This window comes from Myotis yumanensis, unplaced genomic scaffold, assembly GCF_028538775.1.
Source record: "Myotis yumanensis isolate MYYU_CA2020_CCGP unplaced genomic scaffold, mMyoYum1.0.hap1 SCAF_9, whole genome shotgun sequence".
Lineage (NCBI taxonomy): Eukaryota > Metazoa > Chordata > Mammalia > Chiroptera > Vespertilionidae > Myotis > Myotis yumanensis.
Window position 1 is genome coordinate 57,224,898 of NW_027223760.1, and position 20,801 is coordinate 57,245,698.

Consider the following 20,801-nt stretch of genomic DNA (forward strand, 5'->3'; position numbering starts at 1 on the left):
GTTTATATTTAGATGGTTTGATGTGTTCAATCTGAGCATCTTTTTTATTTTTTGTTGTTTGCTTGCTATTTGTTTTTTATTTTGGATAAAAGCTATATGGTTTAATGGGTGTGATCTTGGCAATAAACATGGGTTTGAAGCTAATAATTTCTCTGATCTATATAAAAAGTCTTTGAATTTCCCGTTTTCATCTGTATCAGACCCTTCATCTTCTAGATGAGCTATGTGATACTCATTGGTGTATATTGTGTGTGTTTATCAGCTGTATAGCTATTTTATGAGAGAGTTGAAACTAGAACCCGTTTCCAGATTCCCTATATTGTTTTTCCTGACCATTGACCATGTCTCAATTACTTCTCTTTTCTGGGAACCATTTACATGGCAAAAACCTGGGAATTTTTCCCTAGATCCAGAGTGCTCAAAGTGTAGTCTGCAGACAAGCAGATTAGCATCATCACCTGGGAACTGTGAGCAGTGTCAGATCTTGGGCCCCACCCAAGACCTAGGGCATCATACACTCTGATGGTGGGGCTAGATGGTGCATGTGGAAGTTTAGGAGCCCCTGTGGTTGACTGTACCCCGAGGCCACTCCAAGCTTCACAGAATGCTGTCCTGATCCCCAGCATTTCTTCACTTGCTGTGCTTATTGCCTGGCCTTGTGGTCGGGATCCAGGACATGTAAGGTGTGGTCTCTGTCTGCACTAAGAGTTAGAGAGTTAGTGAACAGTCTGGAAGCCAGGAAGGCATTAGTATTCCTTGACTCTGATAAAGATTTATTGATGTGAGTCATTTTGCCTTTTCATTTCCTGCTACTCTATAATGAGAAATCAAACGATATCTTACATAGAGAGAGAAAAAAATGTACAAGTTGTTCCCCGTTTAGAAGTAGTGGAGCAGAACCGAAGCTGCTTAGTGGATGTGTAGTCAGTGTGCTATTTAATACTTACATAATTCTTGCTTTCTAGGCTGTGCATGCATACACACATTAATATATATGTATATTTAATGTATACATTTACATACATATTTTTTCATGATTAGACGTGTGTCATGTTCAGTACCTCAAGGAGTTTCCAAAGAATGTCATAGTTAGCAGGCTCATTATGGAGTTCTTAGTTGTTACAAAAGATTTTCTTAGCTCTGTTACTGACTTTATTTTTTATTCTGGTTCAGTATATTTGACAGTAGTTTCTTATTCCCCTATTTGCATCATTCCTTAATCAGTTATATTATCTTGAATTATGGGTCCTTTGCCTTCCTGGTTTTTATTGTGCTTCAGAATAGCCTGAAGAGCTTGTTAAAAATGCACATTCTAGGGCATGCCCCTTTTATGCTGATTCTACATGAGTTCTATGTTGAAATCAGGACTCTGTATTTTTAATAAGCAGCCTAGATGAATCTGAGGCAATAATTTAATATGGCCTTGATAAAACCCCGAATTAACTTTTAGAAACATGGTTTACTTTGCCTTCAGAAAGACAAATCCAAATGTACAAAATTTGAGAAAGATGACAGATGTGTTTTCTTGTGTTTCAGTGGCAAGCGTACACTAAACAGTTTCTTAGGTTGTGCCAAGTATAAGAACAGAGTTAGATGGAAGGTAAGGGGAAAAAAAATCAGTAAAAAAAGGATCCCAAAGTCTTGTCCAGTGGTCTAGGATGGCAGTGCAATCTTTTGAGAGAACACAGGGTAAAATTTTAAGGTAATCCTTATGACCTGAAGGCATACTAAATGCAAACTGTCGGCAGTCAGTAGGATTTCTGTGTGCTAAAACCACTATTAGGGAAACAGTCTAGTGAGGTTAAGGGAAGCTCCAAGTGAATAACAGGATGCAAACAGGGGGTGTGTGAATTCCTGCGGAAAGAACAATATAAACGAGTAATCATACAGTCTTATTAGAAAGGAAACTCAAGTTTTACTGTAACAATAGATATTTTTCCAAGAAAATACATCTATTTATTGCAAGTTTAAATAATCTAACTTGGATGGATCTTCTTAAACTTTGGGACTCTGCTATCCTGCTTAAGCAGTACTTAAAAGTTTTTAAGTACAACACTAATATTTATACATATTTAATTAAAACATTCTAAAATACAACAGAAGTGCTTGAACAAGACAGCCATTTTTCAGTTAAGGTTAGAAGCACTTCTTTGACACTATTAAATTTAAATTGTTTTATAACAAATTTTGTAATTCAAGATTGTGTTTTATTTTAAACCCAGTGTGGGTTCTGAATTCACAAAGAAGAAATGGGAAAAACATTCCTGCCCTAATAGCTTAAGATCTAGTGTCTCAGAAACTGACATAAAGTATATTTAATAATGTACATTAAATACTTGTAATGCAACATTTAAGGAGTATTTTCAAGGGAAGTAAAATACTACTTAACTGCTACTTAATAAGTGTTATTAGTTCGGGCTTCAATTAAAGACATACTTAAAGGAAATTTTGAATGTTTAATCCTTAAAAACTCTTGAACTATATATATATTCTAGGCAGTGAAGCTCAGAGAATCGTTTTTCAGTTTGTACTCTTTGCTGATGCTACAGATGACATAATCATTATAAAAATGTTATAATATAGTGCTTTATTTGGGGGGGTGCACTTAAACATGCCAGATATTGCCTGTTTCTCTCACTAGAATGGAAGTTCCTTAAGACTATCTTAAACACTTAAAACAATGCCACCCCATAGTAGGCATTCAGTAAATGTTTATTAACTTAATTTCATTAACTTATGTCTGAAAAGCAATGTAAATTCATATTGAATATTCTAGATTGATGTGTTTAGACATATATTTCTGGGCTTGTTTAAGATGTTAATTTTTTTTACTATCCTATATAATAATACTATATAATAAATAGGTAATATGCAAATCCTCACACACCCTCACACAAGATGGCCACCCCATGTGGTCACAAGATGGCCACCAGGGGAGGGCATTTGTGGACAATCAGGCCAGTAGGGGAGGGCATATGGGGGCGACCAGGCCAGCAGGGGAAGGCAGTTAGGGGCAACCAGGCCAGCAGGGAGGGCAGTAGGGGGGGACCAGGCCAGCAGGGGAGGGCAGTTAGGGGGTTGGGGGTAACTGGTCCGGCAGGGAGCAGTTAGGCATCGATCAGGCTAGCAGGGGAGTGGTTAGGGGGTGATCAGGCTGGCAGACAGAAGCGGTTAGGGGCAGGCAGGCAGGCAGGCAGGCAGGCAGGCAGGCAAGCCGTTGGGAGCCAGCAGTCCCGGATTGTGAGAGGGATGTCCGAGGGGTCCCAGATTGGAGAGGGTGCAGGCTGGGCTGAGGGACCCCCCTCCCCAGTGCATGAATTTTGTGCCTCTAATTTCCAGATAATCTTTCTGTTTAGCCAATTTGCCATTGTTGGTTGTACCAATTAGTTTATTCTCTGTCTATAAATATCCAGATGCAAGAAATAATTTGTTTTATTGAATTGTTGCAGTCAGAGTTCTTACATGGTCTGCGACTGGCTGGATTGGACAGTGAGACATGTAGGCGTATTCAAGGACTCAAATGTCAAATCTCTATCATCTCTTTTGAACTGACTAGTATCACTTTCTCCTTTCTTGGTGCTTTCAGACTGCCCTGTGCCTTCCTTAGCCATCCTCTGTATTCCTTTGCCATCGCTTTATATTTATCATCTTGTTCCTGGGCCACTGCACCTTTTCTTCTTTGCTGGATGTTCCTTTTGTACTTCACAGCAGTCTGGCAGTCTTGTTACATTTTTTATTTTGTCAGCATCAATGGGATGTACACATAGGCCTCTGGATTTAAAAAATCACCTCCTTTGCAAATTTGAGACATGACAAGTTCAAGAATAAGGTGATAGTTTAATTTTTAATTCTGCACAGTGGACACATTCAGACAAGTTTGGGGATTAGTAATATACTAATAATAGAAATAATGTATTAATTAAAACAGTAGAAGCTGCTTAAGTTCTAGTCATTTTTCCTCAGTAGCACTGCTCTTCTGTGTTACCTTATATTCCTCCTTGCTTATTCTTATTTTTTAAAGACTTCTCTAAATTATTATATTTTTGAAGTCTTTCTGGAGATCCTTTCTGTTTTTAGCAAATAACAGAAATCCAAAATTGCTGTTTTCTGATGTTGGCAATTAAACATTGTCAGTGCAAGTTTTCACCTCTCAGGAGAGATTAAGTCACAGCAGCAGGGAGCCGAGGACAGCTAAGTGGGCAAGTGGAGCTATGACCCGAGGAGTGTGTGCACTTCCGTGCTGGAGATGCAGACTGAAAGAGGTCCTAAAATCCTTAACGTCACCTTCAAACCTCACTGAATTCCAGAATGTTAAGATGATACTATCCTTGTCTAAGAATAATAATAAAAATAAAAAGTGGAACATAAAAGGAAGAAACAAACCACAAAATGAGTATTAAACTGAAATACCTCTGAGATGGAAAACATTTACTAAGTTTAAATAACTTCATGACTGTGATCAATAATAGTTTATTAAGAGAGAGTAGGATGTGGGTAGTTACAATCCAGCCTTTGAAACTGGTTGATCTTCAGAGAAAGGGTAGGTTCTTCCTCTACTGTCCCTCTTCGTGTCAGGATGAGACAGTGGGCACTGGTCTTGTTGACCAATCTGAATAGGTAAGGTAATATTTTATTGATAGTAAGAGTAATTTCAGCATATGAAAATTTGAATTAGAGTTCATTATCACCTTTTAAAATACTCCTCATCATATAAGTATTATGTTAAATTATTCTCCTTTTGGACAGCAATCCCCAGAATTAAAAATTTGGGAATAACTAATCCATGTTCTCCGTTAAGACATAAATATCTGAGGTAAAAAGACAGAAAAGTCTTCTTTCTATGAGACAGTAGTAGGGATCAATGGCATGCAGTATTTGATAATTTAGTAAAATATTCAGAGTAAGTATTGCATCATTTAAAGTGTAATCATTAACTGTGAAATCTTTTACATCTGCCATGCTGTCTGAGTCACGGGTTATTCCGTATGACCCTTTAAAGAGTGAGATAAATAAACTTACTTTGTGGAAAGGAAACCGTTTTCCTTTCCACAAGAAACAGAAAGATGCTTTTGTGCAAATTACATTAAGTCTGACAAAAGTAAGTTTAGGGATCTGAGTTTCTAATTCCAGAATCTTGCATTTGCTAATGTCATAGGGAATAGTCTTCTGCTTATTTTGTAAACTAGGTAATGTAGGGAAAAATCTGAGTCTTGAATCATTAAAATAATCACCATTTTATAAAGTGTATCATTTGCATACTGGAATATTTTAAATCTCATTAAGTCTAAAATGCTGTGTAAGGAGAGGGTGAGAACAGTTAACATTACGTGATCTAACATTTATTCAACTTCACTGTTTACTGTGAGGCTTTGTTGACTTTATTTTAAATTAAAAATTATTTGTGCTCTCTTAGTCTTCCTTTGGTAGGTGCTTTAACAGTTCATTTCGGTTCGTTGGGTTTTTAAAACAGAGCTATTGTGTTTATTCATCTTTTGCTTGCATGTTTCCCTGGATTTCAGTCCTGTTCTGGTATTTGTAACAAGAACATCATCTTGAAAAACAAATATATATGCATGTATCTATGCCAAGAATGAGCTTGAACAAGCAGTAAAAATGAATGAAGAAAAAAGCCATTTTAAGGGTTACTTTATAAAGTTAAATGGGTTTGTATCTGTCACTGTACAAACTGGTTACTGTATTATTGACTATATTCCCTATACCAGCCATGGGCAAACTACGGCCCACGGGCCGGATCCGGCCCATTTGAAATGAATAAAACTCAAAAAAAAAAAAAGACCGTACCCTTTTATGTAATGATGTTTACTTTGAATTTATATTAGTTCACACAAACACTCCATCCATGCTTTTGTTCCGGCCCTCCGGTCCAGTTTAAGAACCCATTGTGGCCCTCAAGTCAAAAAGTTTGCCCACCCCTGCCCTATACAGTGCATTACAATCCCCATAACTTACTTATTTTATAACTGGAAGTTATACCTCATATTTCCTAATTCTAGAAATGTTCAAAGTGGGTTTGTTTGCTTAAAAAATCAACACATTTGAAATCATCAAATAGTGTTCAGTTTCATTTACCCATGGCATTAGCCTTCTTACATTGTAATTCAGCTATGTATTTTTCCCCCAGAATTCACATTCTAAATATGAAACTCTATACTATTTGTGACACCTTCAATAACTAAAATGATAAAATTTAGAGATTCTTTTGGATTTTAATTTATGAACTTTATATAATCAAATTCATGTAAATTGAAACATGGATGAATAAAAAGAATAGCATTTATATGGAGTCAGGTTAAGGTGGAATTCAAATCTTGGCTCTTACACTTAATAATATAAACTCTTTGGATCAGGAATATAATCTTTTTCATCCCATATTCTAACTTAAAGTGTGAAGTTCATTAGATTTTATGAATAAGTTCAATATTTTGATTTTCTATAGGTTACTTTCATCTCTGAGTGTTTTTGTTTGCTTTGACACATTTTAAAAAAACCAAACAGTGACAAATATATATCAAAGATTTAAACTGTAATTGAAACTCATTACATCCTTTATTACATTTTTTGCTTCTTTCCTGTCTTATAAATTTATTACTTTAATGGGTTTTCTCTTTGATCGTTACCAAGTGTTTTATGAATCTAGGATCCTTAATTGCTTGGCCATGAAAGGTCCAGCTGGTCATAAATTGATCCTTTAGCTTTATTTTGGGGGGAGGGAAGGGGTAATACTAAAAGCCAGCCAACTTTAGGCGATTTTTGTTTTTATTTTTTCCCCAAATACACATTTTAAATGTCTATAGTTAAATCACTTGATCTTTTGTGATGCTTTGTGACCTGGTTAATGGAAAATTACATCTTCACATTACAGTGTTTTAGAAACTGTGTTCATATAACAATCACTTTAAGGCCTGTAATGACACACATTACTAATTTTTATTTACTAATCTTTTTATGTGTTATTTTTAAATCCTGCTCTTACAGATTTTTCACTTTTTGATCAACTAGTTTTAATCAGCAGCTCAAATTCATTTATTCATGGCTGAGATTTAGATTTTGGAGTCATAATAATATAGTTGGACTAATATTTTAAACCGTGGAAGCTTATAAAAATTTCCAAGGGAAAGTATACAGAATAAGAGGAATAATACCAAAGATGAAATGTCTTAATGATGGGCAGAGGTAGAAGAAAGCAAATTTTTGCGTGTGTGAAATATGAAATCATGGTAAGGTGATAATGAGTTCACTTAAAGTTGCTTTCATTTGGTGTTTCAAGTTCTTAAATTAGAGGGCCAAAGAGAAAACAGCACATGAAAGTGTAAACAAAAATGAAATTGAAGTCCATACAGAAAAATAATACTAGAGAAAGTAACTTCTGGTTCTTGGTTGTCCATAGAAGCCATCAAACCATTCAGGTGTCAGCAGTGGGTGGTAAGCAGTCAGATTGGCTCAACTCAACCTAAAATTGTCTGTATTGAATCCTTTCTGTTTCTTCTAGCCTTCAATTTGCCCACATAATGTGGGGGTGCCTTTTATGGTCAGTTTTAGAGAATATTTCAGTGTCAGCCGGATTCTTGACAGTGTCTAGTTTCAGGTATCTAACCTGTGTGTTATGAAGCCAGCATTCCCTCTCTTTATCTCAGCGTGGTACAGGGAGAGTGTTATGTAACCAAAGCACCAGCAGGCAGGAGACATGCAGGGAATTGAGTTCACTAATCTTGTGGCCTTAGATAAGACCTTTAACCTCGATGGTCCACGTTGTCTTCGTCCTCTCAGGAGAGTAAAAGTGCTTGCCTGCCTGATGTTTTGAGTTGGTAGTGGATTTGTCCTAAAAATAAGAGATTTGTGAAGGAAATGTTACAATTAAAATTGTTATACCAATGATAAAGAATTTTTGCAGAATAATGATATATATTTTTTTTTAATGGAGAACTTTGCTGTTGTTGAATACAGGTAGAAACATATGGACCTGATATTAATATAATCTGAGAATCCCTTTGTGGAATTAATTTTGTATTTTAATTTTATATTTTTCAGCCTTTTTGATATAATACGTAATAATTTATCACCCCCTCTGTGTTTCAGAAGTGTCACACACACTCTAGACACTTTGTTCAGGGACAAGTGACATAGTTTGCTTTGGTAAGGGTGGAAAGTATGGTTACAGTGTGCTTGCTAAACCAAATATGTTTTCCTTTTTGTTAAATACTGCATTACTTAACCCTACCTAATTTGTAAAAGTTTATGTAGTTGAATTTTATAAGTGATAGCTTTGCTCTCTTTAATGCTTATATCAATGTGGGAATGGAATTTAACTTTTCCTTCCAGAAGTAATAAAGGAGATGATAAATATTATTATAAAATAAATTGAATTTATAGCAACAATTAGATATTTAAAAGGCTTATGATTTTCCCTTGCAAGACATTTATCATGTCCTCATTCTGTTTAAATGCAAACTATAGTAACAAAATACAAAATACAGTTTACTACATGACAATATTTCTTCCTCTTGAATTTCTCTAACAATTCAGAGCGTGTTTTCTGGAGAGGAAATACTTGGCTAGTAGGGAGAAATGGAAATCTGAGCTTAGATGTATAAGGAAGAAAAGTGCCGTACTAGGAAATGTGGATATGGTTAAATGCATGTGGGAATAAGACTTGAATCTGTCTGTAATGGGACAATTTGATAAGCTTAATATATGTGCACTTAAATCCCATCATCAATTAAAGTTTTACTTGTACTTCATTGACCTTTCAGTGAAGAAATAGTTGAAATATTTTTAGTTTATTATCTTAATACTAGGGGCCTGGTGCACAAAAATTTGTGCACTCGGGGGGGGGGGGGGGTGGTGGTCCCTTAGCCTGGCCTGTGCCCTCTCGCAGTCTGGGACCCCTCAGGGGATGTCCACCTGCTGGCTTAGGCCCACTCCCCGGGGGATTGGGCCTAAGCTGGCAGTCAGACATCCCTCTTGCAGCCCGGAAGCCCTCAGGGGATGTCCACTTGCCAGCTGGGAGCAGGCCTAAGCTGCAGTCGGACATCCTTAGCACTGCTGAGGAGGCGGGAGAGGCTCCCAACACCACCGCTGTACTGGCAGCCTTCAGCCTGGCTTGTGGCTGAGCAGAGCTCCCCCTGTGGGAGTGCACTGAGCGTCTGCCCCCTGGTGGTCAGTGTGTGTCATAGTGACCAGTCATTCCCAGTCTTTCTGCTGTTAGGGTCAATTTGCATATTACCCTTTTATTATATAGGACTAGAAGCCCAGTGCACAAAAATTTGTGCACTCGGGGGGTGGGCGGAGGGGGGTCCCCCAGCCCGGCCTGTGCCCTCTCGCAGTCTGGGACCCCTCGGGAGATAACGACCTGCTGGCTTAGGCCTGCTCCCGGGTGGCAGAGGGCAGGCCCAATCCCTAAGTGCAGCCCCTGGTCAGGCTCAGAGCAGGGCCGATTGGGGAGTTGGGGCGCTGCCCTGTCATGCACAGAGCAGGGCGGATCGGGAGGTTGCGATGCCACCCTCACTCATGCTCAGGGTAGGGCCGATTGGGCGGTTGGGGCACCGCCCCGTCACATTCAAGGCAGGGTCGATGGGGAGGTTGTGGCGCCACCCGCTGTCACGCACAGAGCAGGGCCAATCAGGGGGTTGGGGCGCTGCCCCCTGTCACTCACAGAGCAGGGCCCATCAGGGGGGTTGGGGCTCCGTACCCTGTCACACACAGAGCAGGGTCAATCAGGGGGTTGGGGAGCTCCCCCCTGTCACTCACAGAGCAGGGCTGATCAGGGGGTTGAGGAGCTCCCCCCTGTCACTCACAGAGTAGGGCCGATAGGGGAGTTGGGGCACCGCCCCCTGTCACACACAGAGCAGGGCGGATCAGGGGGTTGGGGCGCTGCACCCTGTCACACTCAGGGCAGGGCCAATGGGAGGTTATGGCTCTACCCTGTCACACACAGAGCAAGGCCTGTGGAGGGGGGTTGGGGCGCCACCCTCTATCACCCACAGAGCAGGGCCGATCAGGGGGTTGGGGCGCCACCACTGTCACACTCGGGGCAGGGCCGATGGAGAGGTTATGGCTCTACCCTGTCACACACAGAGCAGGGCCCGTGGCGGGAGGGGGAGGTTGGGGCGCCACACCCTGTCACACACAGAGCAGGGCCGATCGGGGGTTGGTGTGCTACACCCTGTCAAACACAGAGCCACAGGGCAATCCGGGGATTGGGGAGCTCCCCGCTATCAGGCACAGAGCAGGGCTGATCAGGGGGTTGGGGTGCCTTCCCCTGTCACGAACAGAGCAGGGAGGATATGGAGGTTGTGGCCCTGCCCCCTGTCACACACAGAGCCACAGGGTGATCAGGGGGTTTGGGCGCTGCCCCCTGTTGCGCTGATCCCGGTGCTGGGAGACATATTACCCTTTTACTATATAGGATAGAGGCCTGGTGCATGGGTAGGGGCTGGCTGGTTTGCCCTGAAGGGTGTCCTGGATCAGGGTGGGGGTCCCCACTGGGGTGCCTGGCCAGTCTGGGTGAGGGGCTGAGGGCTGTTTTCCAAAAGGGGGTGACTAAAGCTTCCAACCGCTCCTTGTTTTCTTTTCTTTTTTTTTTATTCTGGGCTCTGAGGCCTCGCTGCTGAAAACATGGATACAATGTTTCGGTCAGCCTGGCTTTCAGTCCGGCTCGTTTCTGGAGTTTTGTTTAGCTTCTTATTGGCAACATAGTTTATAGTTGCTTGGAGTTGTAGCTCAGAGGCCGGCAAGTGAGGCGGGGAACGTTGGAGTCAGCAGCAAGCAAGCCTCATGCTCGCTTCCAGCTGCCTGGCTGCCGGCCACCATCTTGGCTGACAGTTAATTTGCATATACTCACTGATTAGCCAATGAAAAGGGTAGCGGTCGTACGCTAATTACCATGTTTCTCTTTTATTAGTGTAGATAGAGGCCTGGTACATGGGTGGGGACCAGCTGGTTTGCCCTGAAGGGTGTCCCAGATCAGGGTGAGGGTCCCGCTGGGGTGTCTGGACAGCCTGGGTGAGGGGCTGAGGGCCATTTTCAGACTGGCCACACCCCTTTCAGGGTGGGGGTCCCCACTGGAGTGCCTGGCCAGCCTGGGTGAGGGGGTGAGGGCCGTTTTCAGGTTGGCCACACCCCCTTCAGGGAGGGGGTTCTTGCTGGGGTGCCTGGCCAGCTTGGGTGAGTGGCTGATGGCTGTTTGCAGGCTGGTCACACCCCCTTCAGGAGTGGGGTCCTCCTGGGGTGACTGGCTGATGGCTGTTTGCAGGCTGGCCAAGCTCCCCAGCGGGGACCCTCACCCCATGAGTGTGTGGCCATCCTGGATGAGGGGCTGATGGCTGTTTGCAGGCTGGCCACAGTCCCCAGCCACCCAAGCTCCCAGTGGAGGCTGGCTGGAAGCGGGTATCTGGGATTTATTTATATTCTATAATTGATACTTTGTTGCCATGAGCAGAGCCCACATCCAGTCAGGGCGGGCGGGAAGCTTGGCTTCCTCCATCACCGGGGCAACCAAGCCTCTTGCTTGCTCCAAGCTCCGTGGCTGCTGGTCGACATCTTGGTTGGGTTAATTTGCCTATAGCCGCTCTGATTGGCTTGTGGGCGTGCCTTGTGGGCATGACTTGTGAGTGCAGCGGAGGTACAGTCAATTTGCATGTTTCTCTTTTATTGGATAAGATTCCACTGAATGTTCAATGTCACATCTGCACACTTTGGAAGGTGTGGTAATCCCATAGATGGAATTTTAACAGATGTCTGCTTAGTACGCAAATGCTCCCCAAGTAGCAGAATCAGCTGGTGACTTTTTGTAAGAGATTACATTTTCTTTCTATGAACTGTCGTGTATTTAATTCCCATGGATGATGTTAAATTGTCCTTATGCATCTGACTAGGCATATAGTTTTTATAACAATTTACTGTTTTGTAGTACTTTCAAATCTTCGTTGTAGATAACATTGTGGGTATCACAGAAGTCCTACTGGATACTCGTTAATACTCTCTGCTTAGAGATGAGAAAATACTCCCCTCATCTTGGTGTGCACTTAGTGTTAGCTTTCCATAATGGTTTGAGGGTGTGTAAACGCAGCATATAGCTGTGAGTTATAGATTCCAGGTCTTATCACCCAGATACTCCACATGTTATTTTAGCCTTCACAAGAATTTGTCTCCAGATCTATCACTGTCCTCATTTAAAGATGAGGAAACTAAAGGTCGAAGGGAGTTAGCAGAGGGAGACATGTGGTAAGTGGTTAATAATAGCACACACATTCAGGGTCAGGAGACCTCTAATCCAGGCTCTGCCACTTAGAGCTCTATGACCTTGGAAATGGTTCTTAACCTCCATAAATCTCAGTTTCCGAATATATTGAAAGGTCAAGAACGTCCAGTCTCATAGGACTATTATGAACATTAAATAAGATATAATATACATGGAAACTGCTTGACATACAATGTGTGCTCAGTAGGTATATTACTACTGAGGAAATTACTCAAGGCCAATCAGATGCTGGAAGAGGCACTGATGACAGTGCCCTCGGTCACTTTCTGACTCTTCTGTTGCTTTCTAATCAAGGCATGAAATGGATGTGAAAGTGAGTAGTATTACTATAGCTTCTAGTAATTTTAAGAAGGGAGAGGTAGTAGGTACGATATCTGAGAGATCAAACTTCATGGAAGGCATAAATTACATAGCTGGAGTTGAAAGGCCAGGACATAAAATAAGTTTTCTAAAACATCACATTGTAAATGACAATGGAAAGGGAGTTCATCCTTCCTGGACTCATCTTTGCAAAATATTTACTTAAATCCTTTATTGATTATTAACCTTGAATATGAGAGCAACAGAAACATTTGTTTGTTTTTCTAAGTGCCCTCTAGTGATCCTTCCCCAAAATGCACTTGTCACTTTTCCTACTTACGCAGTAGTAATACATATTAAATATCCTGCCAACATTTAGAATGGTAGGCGCTGCTGTTTAGAACAAGTTTCTTCTTTTCTTTTCTGTCTCAAGTTCTTGTAATACTTTAATTAAATCTCATTTGGTGCTTAATATTTTTGACATTCTTTTCTAGTTCTTTATTTCCAGAGCTTAGATTCCCTACTTAAAGGCAGTCTGTCTAATGTCTAATTGCATTGGCTAATATCCCCAATACAAGGCCAAAAACAAGTTGTAAATTACTCTGAGATGAATAGTTTCTTTCATTTCTTATTCATCTTCTCAGTGGCCCAATAACTCTAGTTGGAACTAACATCAATTCTATTGATTAAAAATTAATTTTAAAAGATTCCTACTAGATAATTTAGAGAGTTTAAGTGTGTCAAATTTTCAAGATTGTTTCCTAATGTAAGAGTTTTAGTTTTGTGTGTACATTTTTATATCATTTTAATAGAAAACTTACTAATATTTGGTATAACTCTTAAATTGTGCCACATACTGGAAATTTTGGAAAAGAAGTGGAGTTAACCCTGACATCATGAGGTTTTTAATGTATTTAAGCAAATTTGGCCATTAGAAAGCAAACAGTAATAACAAAACTTACAGAATAGAAAAAGAGAAAAAGTCTTTTCAATGAGAAGAGATTAAGCATTTCCTTTGGTCTTGATTAACTGTTAGATCAATTAATTTACCTCAAAGTATTTTTTTGGCCTAAGGAAATCTGTTCTCTGGCCTTTTGCAGTTGTTACATGCAGAGGCCAGACTTTTGGCCTCTTCTTTCAAAGAGATATGTTTCAGGTTCTGCAAAGGCAAGAACTTGGCATGAGATTCCAGTGTGACACATGCGCTTGATGATTTACCAGAACATATACTTCAAACAAGAAACGGTTTTATATGACTGGTGCCCCGGTGCACGAATTTGTGCATGGGTGGGGTCCCTCGGCCTGGCCGGCGATCGGGTGCGGTCTTGCCCAGTCCTGATGGGGTCCGGCCGGCCGAGGGACCGCGGGAGGGCTCCAGGGCGTGTTTGGCCCTTTTGCTCAGTTCCGATTGGCCACTCAGTCCTGATTGGCCAGACCCCAGCAGCAAGCTAACCTGCAGGTCCTAGTGTCTGCCCCCTAGTGGTCATTGCATGTCATAGCTATGGGTCGAGTGGTCCGACACTCAGTCGGACACTTAGCATATTACACTTTTATTATATAGGATGCTTTGCTCAGACCAAGAGAAAAGCCAGTTATTAGTAAGTCTCTAGTTTTTCACCAAGCCTCATTATCTTTCTCACATAAGTCTACTGAAATCAGAAGTCTTAAAAGTAAAGTTGAAGTCAGTTTTGTTTAATGGTTTATCTTATTTAAATATCACAGGTTAAAAGAGAATAGAAAAATGGAAAGATACTGTGGCTGTATCTAAATGGTTATACTTTGTAACTAGTCAATCCGTAAGCTCTGGAAATGGAACTAATCATTAAAGCTTCCATTTATTGAACATATGCCAGGAACTTCACTTACATGCTCATTATTCTTCACAACAATCCTGCAGGATGTTTGGTTGGATTATTTCAGTTATCACTTCACATATTAGGAGACAGGCTGCAAGAGCTCACATGTTAAGTGGCAGAGCTAAGATGTGAACTTAATTATGTCAGACACCAACATTCACATGCTTCTGAATAAGATAATATTTGAGAGTGCTTGGAAAAATTCTAAATAGATAAATAGTATTTATTATTTCTGTTCAGCTGTTGCCTTCCAGACTACAAATACACACATGCATGTGTGTGCACACACACAATGAGAAAGAGAGATGGGACGGGGGGGGAATGAGAAAAAACATTATAGTATGCAACTGCTAGTAGTAAGCATCCCACCATGCCATCAGCCTTCCTTTCATATATATAGGGTATCCCCCAAAATGTATATACACTTTGAGTAATTATTGATTCCATGGGTTAAATATAAAAAGAAATAAACATCAACTGAGATATCAGAAAAAAAGTGTGTGTACATTTTTGGGGGACACCCTGTATTATTCACAAGTAGTTAGAAGATAGTAATGAAGGAGAAGCCACTTTACAAATGTCTGATACTTAGGATTAAACACAAAAAATTAATATGTGAATCTTTATTGTGGATGACTTTAATACATTTTAGTGGGATAAAGAATATAGACTTGAGCCAATGGAAAAACATACATGTTTTTGGATAGAATGATTCAACATCATAAATATGATAATTCTTCATGAGTTGATTTATAGATTTAACATGCACCCCGTAATAATACTGACAGTTTTTTACCCCCAAACCAGTCAAGATATTCTAAACTTAATGGAAATATATTTCTTGATAAGGTGTATGGTTGATTCTTTGTCTTTAACACCACTAGTTCGTTGATGTTTAGAATATTATTTGTAGGTATTAAAATCATTTTTATAGGTTATGTTCTGATGAGCCTTATTCTCATAAGTAAGTATATGGGAATGGGATGAGTATTTATAGCTGCACCATGCAATTATTTGAAACTCCTAAGTTATATTCCAAAAATTATATAGGGAATCCATCAAAAATTATTTTTAAGAATCTCTCATCTGAGTTGGAAATCAACCATTGGCAAAGGATTATTTACTGTCACTACAGGACACGCCAGTATTTCCTTTTTTGTGTGTTTTGTTTGGTTTGGTTTAGTGTATAGAGGTTTTCCCTCAGAGCCCTTGGAAACCACTTATTTGTAAAACTACTTACTGTATCATTGTTTTTCCATAGTTGCATTAAAATCCTCCCCAACTGACAGAAGTGGAATCCAGGATAACTGTAGAACAAAATTTGGGGAAGGCCTGAACTTTCATGAAGGAGAATTCTTATTACAGGTAAATTTTAATAAATATAGTTCCTTATAATTAGGATGACCATTGCAAATGGAGAAACCACTAATGGGTTGTTTAATTATTTCCAGTTCATTTTGAGTTAGAAGTCACCCAGCATCGCATTCCACTTCCATTTGCACTGCAGTAGCATGTAGTGCTCCATTCCCCAGATATGTGGTATGTCTGTGAGTGTGTGTGTGTGTGATTTGTAATCATTTTAGCCATTTTAAAGAGAAGAGTTTTTAGCAATAAAAGTAACAGCCTTAATTGAAGTCAGTATTTATGAGTGACAATATTAGTCACATTACTGATTTTATAACTTTTTTCTCGGTAGGCTCTGAATGGCTTTGTGTTGGTTGTCACTACAGATGCCTTGGTCTTTTATGTTTCTTCTACTATACAAGATTATCTGGGATTTCAGCAGGTAAATATTTATCTCAGGTCATTAAAAAAAATTTGTACTTTTTATGTATATTATACCTTACGGACACAATTGATAATTGCTATATATAAAATATCAAATAAAATGTGCTATAGGATAAAAATTATATATTTTCAGCTAATATATTTGATACTATTAATAATTTACTACATTATGTTTTCCTTAAATGTTTATGGAATTTATGGATATTATGTTTTTCCTTTCACTTAAGAAGGAACTCTTATGTAAAAGAAACATTCAGGTAAGGGGCAGATAGGGTTTGAATGGGGCAGGCAAGAGGATATTTGCCATCTAATTAGTATGGATATCCACAGGAGGACATAGGGCAACTATGAAATAAAGGAGGTAGGTAAAGGTACAAGAAAAATATCATGGCTTATACCTTTAATTCTGATTTATGGGGATTATGGAAGCTTTCCTGAAGGTAATGGTATTTAAGCTAACTGAAAGAAAGTGTAGGATTCAGATGGGTTGACAGTTGTGGAGGGAACACAGGGAGGAAAAGACAGAAGTACTATAGCCGTCGACTGGAAGTCCTTCAAAGAGGTGAATGTGTCTGGTTTATTTTATGTTATTGAATGAATAGTGAATAAGTGGACTGGTGAGTAAGGTGTTTGATATATTTGAGGGAAAAGAATATAAGATGTGATTTGAGCACAGTTGAATGCTAGGTATACTTATGTATTAATAGTTCCTAAATTCTAACCTGCATAAGACTCACCTGAAGAACTTGATAAAATTTTATAAAATCTTTAGGCCTCAAACCCCCCAGTATTCTGATTCAGTAGATGAAGGAAAGACCCATGCATTTGTATTTCTAGCAAGCTCACAGGTGATGTTGACTGCTGGTTTGAGAAGCACTGTTCACACTAGTATATAAACTGAAGATTAATCTGTGCTCTATACACAATGGAAGCCACTAAAGGTTTGTGTTAAAGGGAATGTGTATACTCCAATCTGTGTTTCAGATAACTCTGGCAATTGTGTAATGGCTGTCATAGAGATGGCTTAATGCTACAAGTTCAAGTTCATAGGGAGATTTCTCTAGAGAGCTAAAATAATGAAAACTAGCTGTTACCACAATTTTTGAAGATATTCCTGAAGGTAATTTCTCTGACCCAGCCTTAGAATTTCTTTCAGACTTTTTAAATTATGAAGAAAATACACTGATGTCTGTGGAAAGGCCTGTTTGAAACTTGATTACCTAGTTATCTTAATTATTTGATAATGTAATTCCTATCCATCATGAAATTAAAGAGATTAGCTATTTCCCAATCTATTTTTTTCCTATATGTATACATTAGCCTAGATGTTCATGTCTGACATGGGTGGTGGCTTAGGCACCATTGAACTGCATGTTGTCACTCCTTAGTGGGCAATGATATCGATAGAGTGATTCACTATCAACCATTCTTTTTAGTTGCTTAGTATGGCATAAAATAGAATACACAATGTTATCACACAAAGTGTTTTGTGAAACTTCCATGTGTCTATATGTACATATGTGATGGATGGAAAATGTATTCAGTACCATGAGTTGCAGTTTAAAAAAAAAAAGAAAAATATTGGTTTAAGGATTAAGGGCTCATCACTGGAATACATGCTGAGAGGCAAATGGTGGAAGAAGAATTCTACCTTGGTAAAGGCATATCCCTTACTCTTATGGAGTCTACTGAGAGTAATTCAATCTATAGAAAACTGTTAGAAAACAAAGAAAATACATAATGAGTACTATTTGGCTTAGAGAAGTCAGAGACAACTGGATATTTCCATAAGGTTTTGTAAAAAATGTAGGACTTAGAAGATCCAAAGGGATAAAAATAAGCAGAATGTAATATGTTGTAGTTAAGGAGTGAAGAAGTGACTTACTTGACTGAAAAACATTTATGTGGCAAATAACTTCTGGCTTATCAATTGCAGAGCTAGTCTCTTTCTAGCTTTTCCTGTCTTGGGTAACTGGAGAGCTTTGCAAGCCATTTGCTTTATTCATCACTAATCTGGCTATGTTCTGAAATTACTTTAGTATGTCATATTTATTTCTTAAACTGGTACTATTATTTCATTTCTTTGTATTTTTTTCCTTAGTCTGATGTCATACATCAGAGTGTGTATGAACTTATCCATACTGAAGACCGAGCTGAATTTCAGCGTCAGCTACACTGGGCATTAAACCCCTCACAATGTACAGACTCTGGACAAAGAATTGATGGTAAGAATGTTTATAAAAAGATAGCTTTGGCCGAAACCAGTTTGGCTCAGTGGATAGAGTGTCGGCCTGCGGACTGAGAGGTCCCAGGTTCGATTCCGGTCAAGGGCATGTATCTTGGTTGCGGGCACATCCCCAGTGGGAGATGTGCAGGAGGCAGCTGATCGATGTTTCTCTCTCATCGATGTTTCTAACTCTCTATCTCTCTCCCTTCCTCTCTGTAAAAAATCAATAAAATATATTTTTTAAAAAAAAAGATAGCTTTGGACCCTGACTGGGTATCTCAATGATTACAGTGCCATCCCAATACGCTAGAGTTGCAGGTTTGATTCCCAGTCAGGACACATACAAGAAACCAAGGAATTCATAAACAAGTAGAACAACAAATCCGTGTCCCTCCCTCTCCCTCTCTCTCTAAAATAAATAAGTAAAATTTTAAAAAGGTAGCTTTGGTGTTTTTAATATAATGCTATGAAAAGAGGCAGAGAACCTAAGGGGCAAAGAACTCCTTGGTGAGGGTAGGAAAATAGTGGAAAGCTGTGTGTCTGTACCTGTAGTTCACAAAGAGGCTGGTGAGCTAAGGAATGTTCTTTTTCTACAAAAACGTAAATGATTTTATTATTTTGTTTATTTGTAATGATTTTTATTTGCTATTAATATAAGATGAATATATCTAAGGAATATTATGACAGCCATTGATGACTATCAAGTGGGAAAGTGTTGCCATACTCAGTAATGCATTTTATAAAATTACTCATACTGTTGTGAAAGATGGGAAGGAATGTACAAGCTCAATTCTGGGGTGTGTGTAAAATGTTCTGTGTTTTAAAAGGCACACAATTAAGAAAAAAGCAAACTAGCATATCCAAGTATTAAAAAAAAAACACAAAAAAACCTTTTCTCAATGCAAGCAGTGTTTCCAGAAGTTTGTGGAAGTGTTAAAAAAGAAAATAAAATGGCATTGAAAGTGGGGAAACAGTTAGCAGTAATTGGTCAGTAGAAATTTTAAAAAACTGAGTAAAGTTCTGTGAGATAAAAGTGATATTCAGTAAATTTGTTTCTTTTCATTAGCTCCTTTTCTGAAAATGATTATCTTCTTGTACAGACTCCACTTTAGAAATTAACATACATTTCAACTATCTAAACACTTAATTTTACAGCAGAGTGGAAAATGAATTTGTGTTGCTGTTATTTCTCCAGAAGCAAATGGCCTCCTCCAGCCAGCAGTCTACTATGACCCAGACCAGCTTCCTCCAGAAAACTCTTCATTTATGGAGAGGTGCTTCATATGCCGACTGCGGTGTCTGCTGGATAATTCGTCTGGTTTTCTGGTAAGGTGCAAATCTTACGACCCTGTCATTTGCTATTAAGTTATATAAATAAAATGGTTTAAATGAAACAGATATTCTTTGATTATATTTAAGTTTGGCTTTAAAAATCTATTTCATCAAATAATTAAGAAAAATCACTTTTAAAATATCATTATTTGTGATTTTTGAATCTTTTTCTATAACTCCAAAACCACACAGATTAAGGGAAATAACCTAGAAGCTTGTCTTTTGCCTAATTTTAGGACTTTTTAGGTATATGATGAAGAACTATGTAGCTCTTCTTTAATAGCAGAATGCTTACTCTCTTTGGATATAATGCCTTCTAGACAGAGAAATTATCCTGGCCTTTTCCACATGCCTAAGATAACTGCCACGTAGAAAAATGGTTGTACATTCATGATTGCAGAATCATCGTGTGGTACGAGATGCTGTTGCGTGGTCTGAATACCTGGGTAGGATAATTACAGAGCAGTTTAGGCAGGATACTGAGACACTCCAGAAGAGAAAGTGCCCAAATAAGTTTGGGAGACAGTTCTTAAATTTTAAATGGGTTTTCTTACTGCAGGACTTTTCAGAGCCTTTACCAAAGGTACATATTATGCTGTAGCCTCAGTGGAGAGGATCATTGAACCCTTTGTTAAAAGATCTAGTTCCATTCATCTTAGAGCTCTTCATCAAATTGCAATAATTTGGCTTCCTAGGCTGCCTATGACACATGAAAGGGGCATGCAAATCTGTGTTAAAACTTGCCCTGTATTTTATTTAGAAAATAAAGGGCAGCATAGCTATCCCAAAGTGTACCCCCCAGAACATATAGTACACCCCACCAGCACAGGAGAAAGAGACTACAAGGTATAGTGTATATTACTTTTGTGAATTATCAGGAATTTTAAACAATCAAACCTTAAACATTAGCAAACAGTGATTTTTGTGTTTATGTGATAATGTTGCTGACCCAGCGTTAGAATTGCTTTTGGATAGTTTTGTAGTAGTGATCATCAATTAGTATGTATTTTCTGAGATG

At 39.0% G+C, this 20,801-nt stretch overlaps 1 protein-coding gene across 2 annotated transcripts in view; it reads left to right on the plus strand.

The window, feature by feature from the left end:
- The window catches only part of AHR (aryl hydrocarbon receptor), a 44,262-nt gene that overhangs the window by 13,717 nt on the left and 9,744 nt on the right, over positions 1-20,801 (plus strand). For both annotated transcript variants that reach the window (XR_011472664.1, XM_070424394.1), the window contains exons 3-6: positions 15,698-15,801; positions 16,133-16,222; positions 18,326-18,449; positions 19,647-19,777. Coding sequence is in view for 1 of the 2 variants with exons in the window: in XM_070424394.1 (XP_070280495.1) it covers positions 15,698-15,801; positions 16,133-16,222; positions 18,326-18,449; positions 19,647-19,777 (449 nt within the window). In the remaining variant the exon portion in view is untranslated. The remainder of the gene's footprint in view (positions 1-15,697; positions 15,802-16,132; positions 16,223-18,325; positions 18,450-19,646; positions 19,778-20,801) is intronic.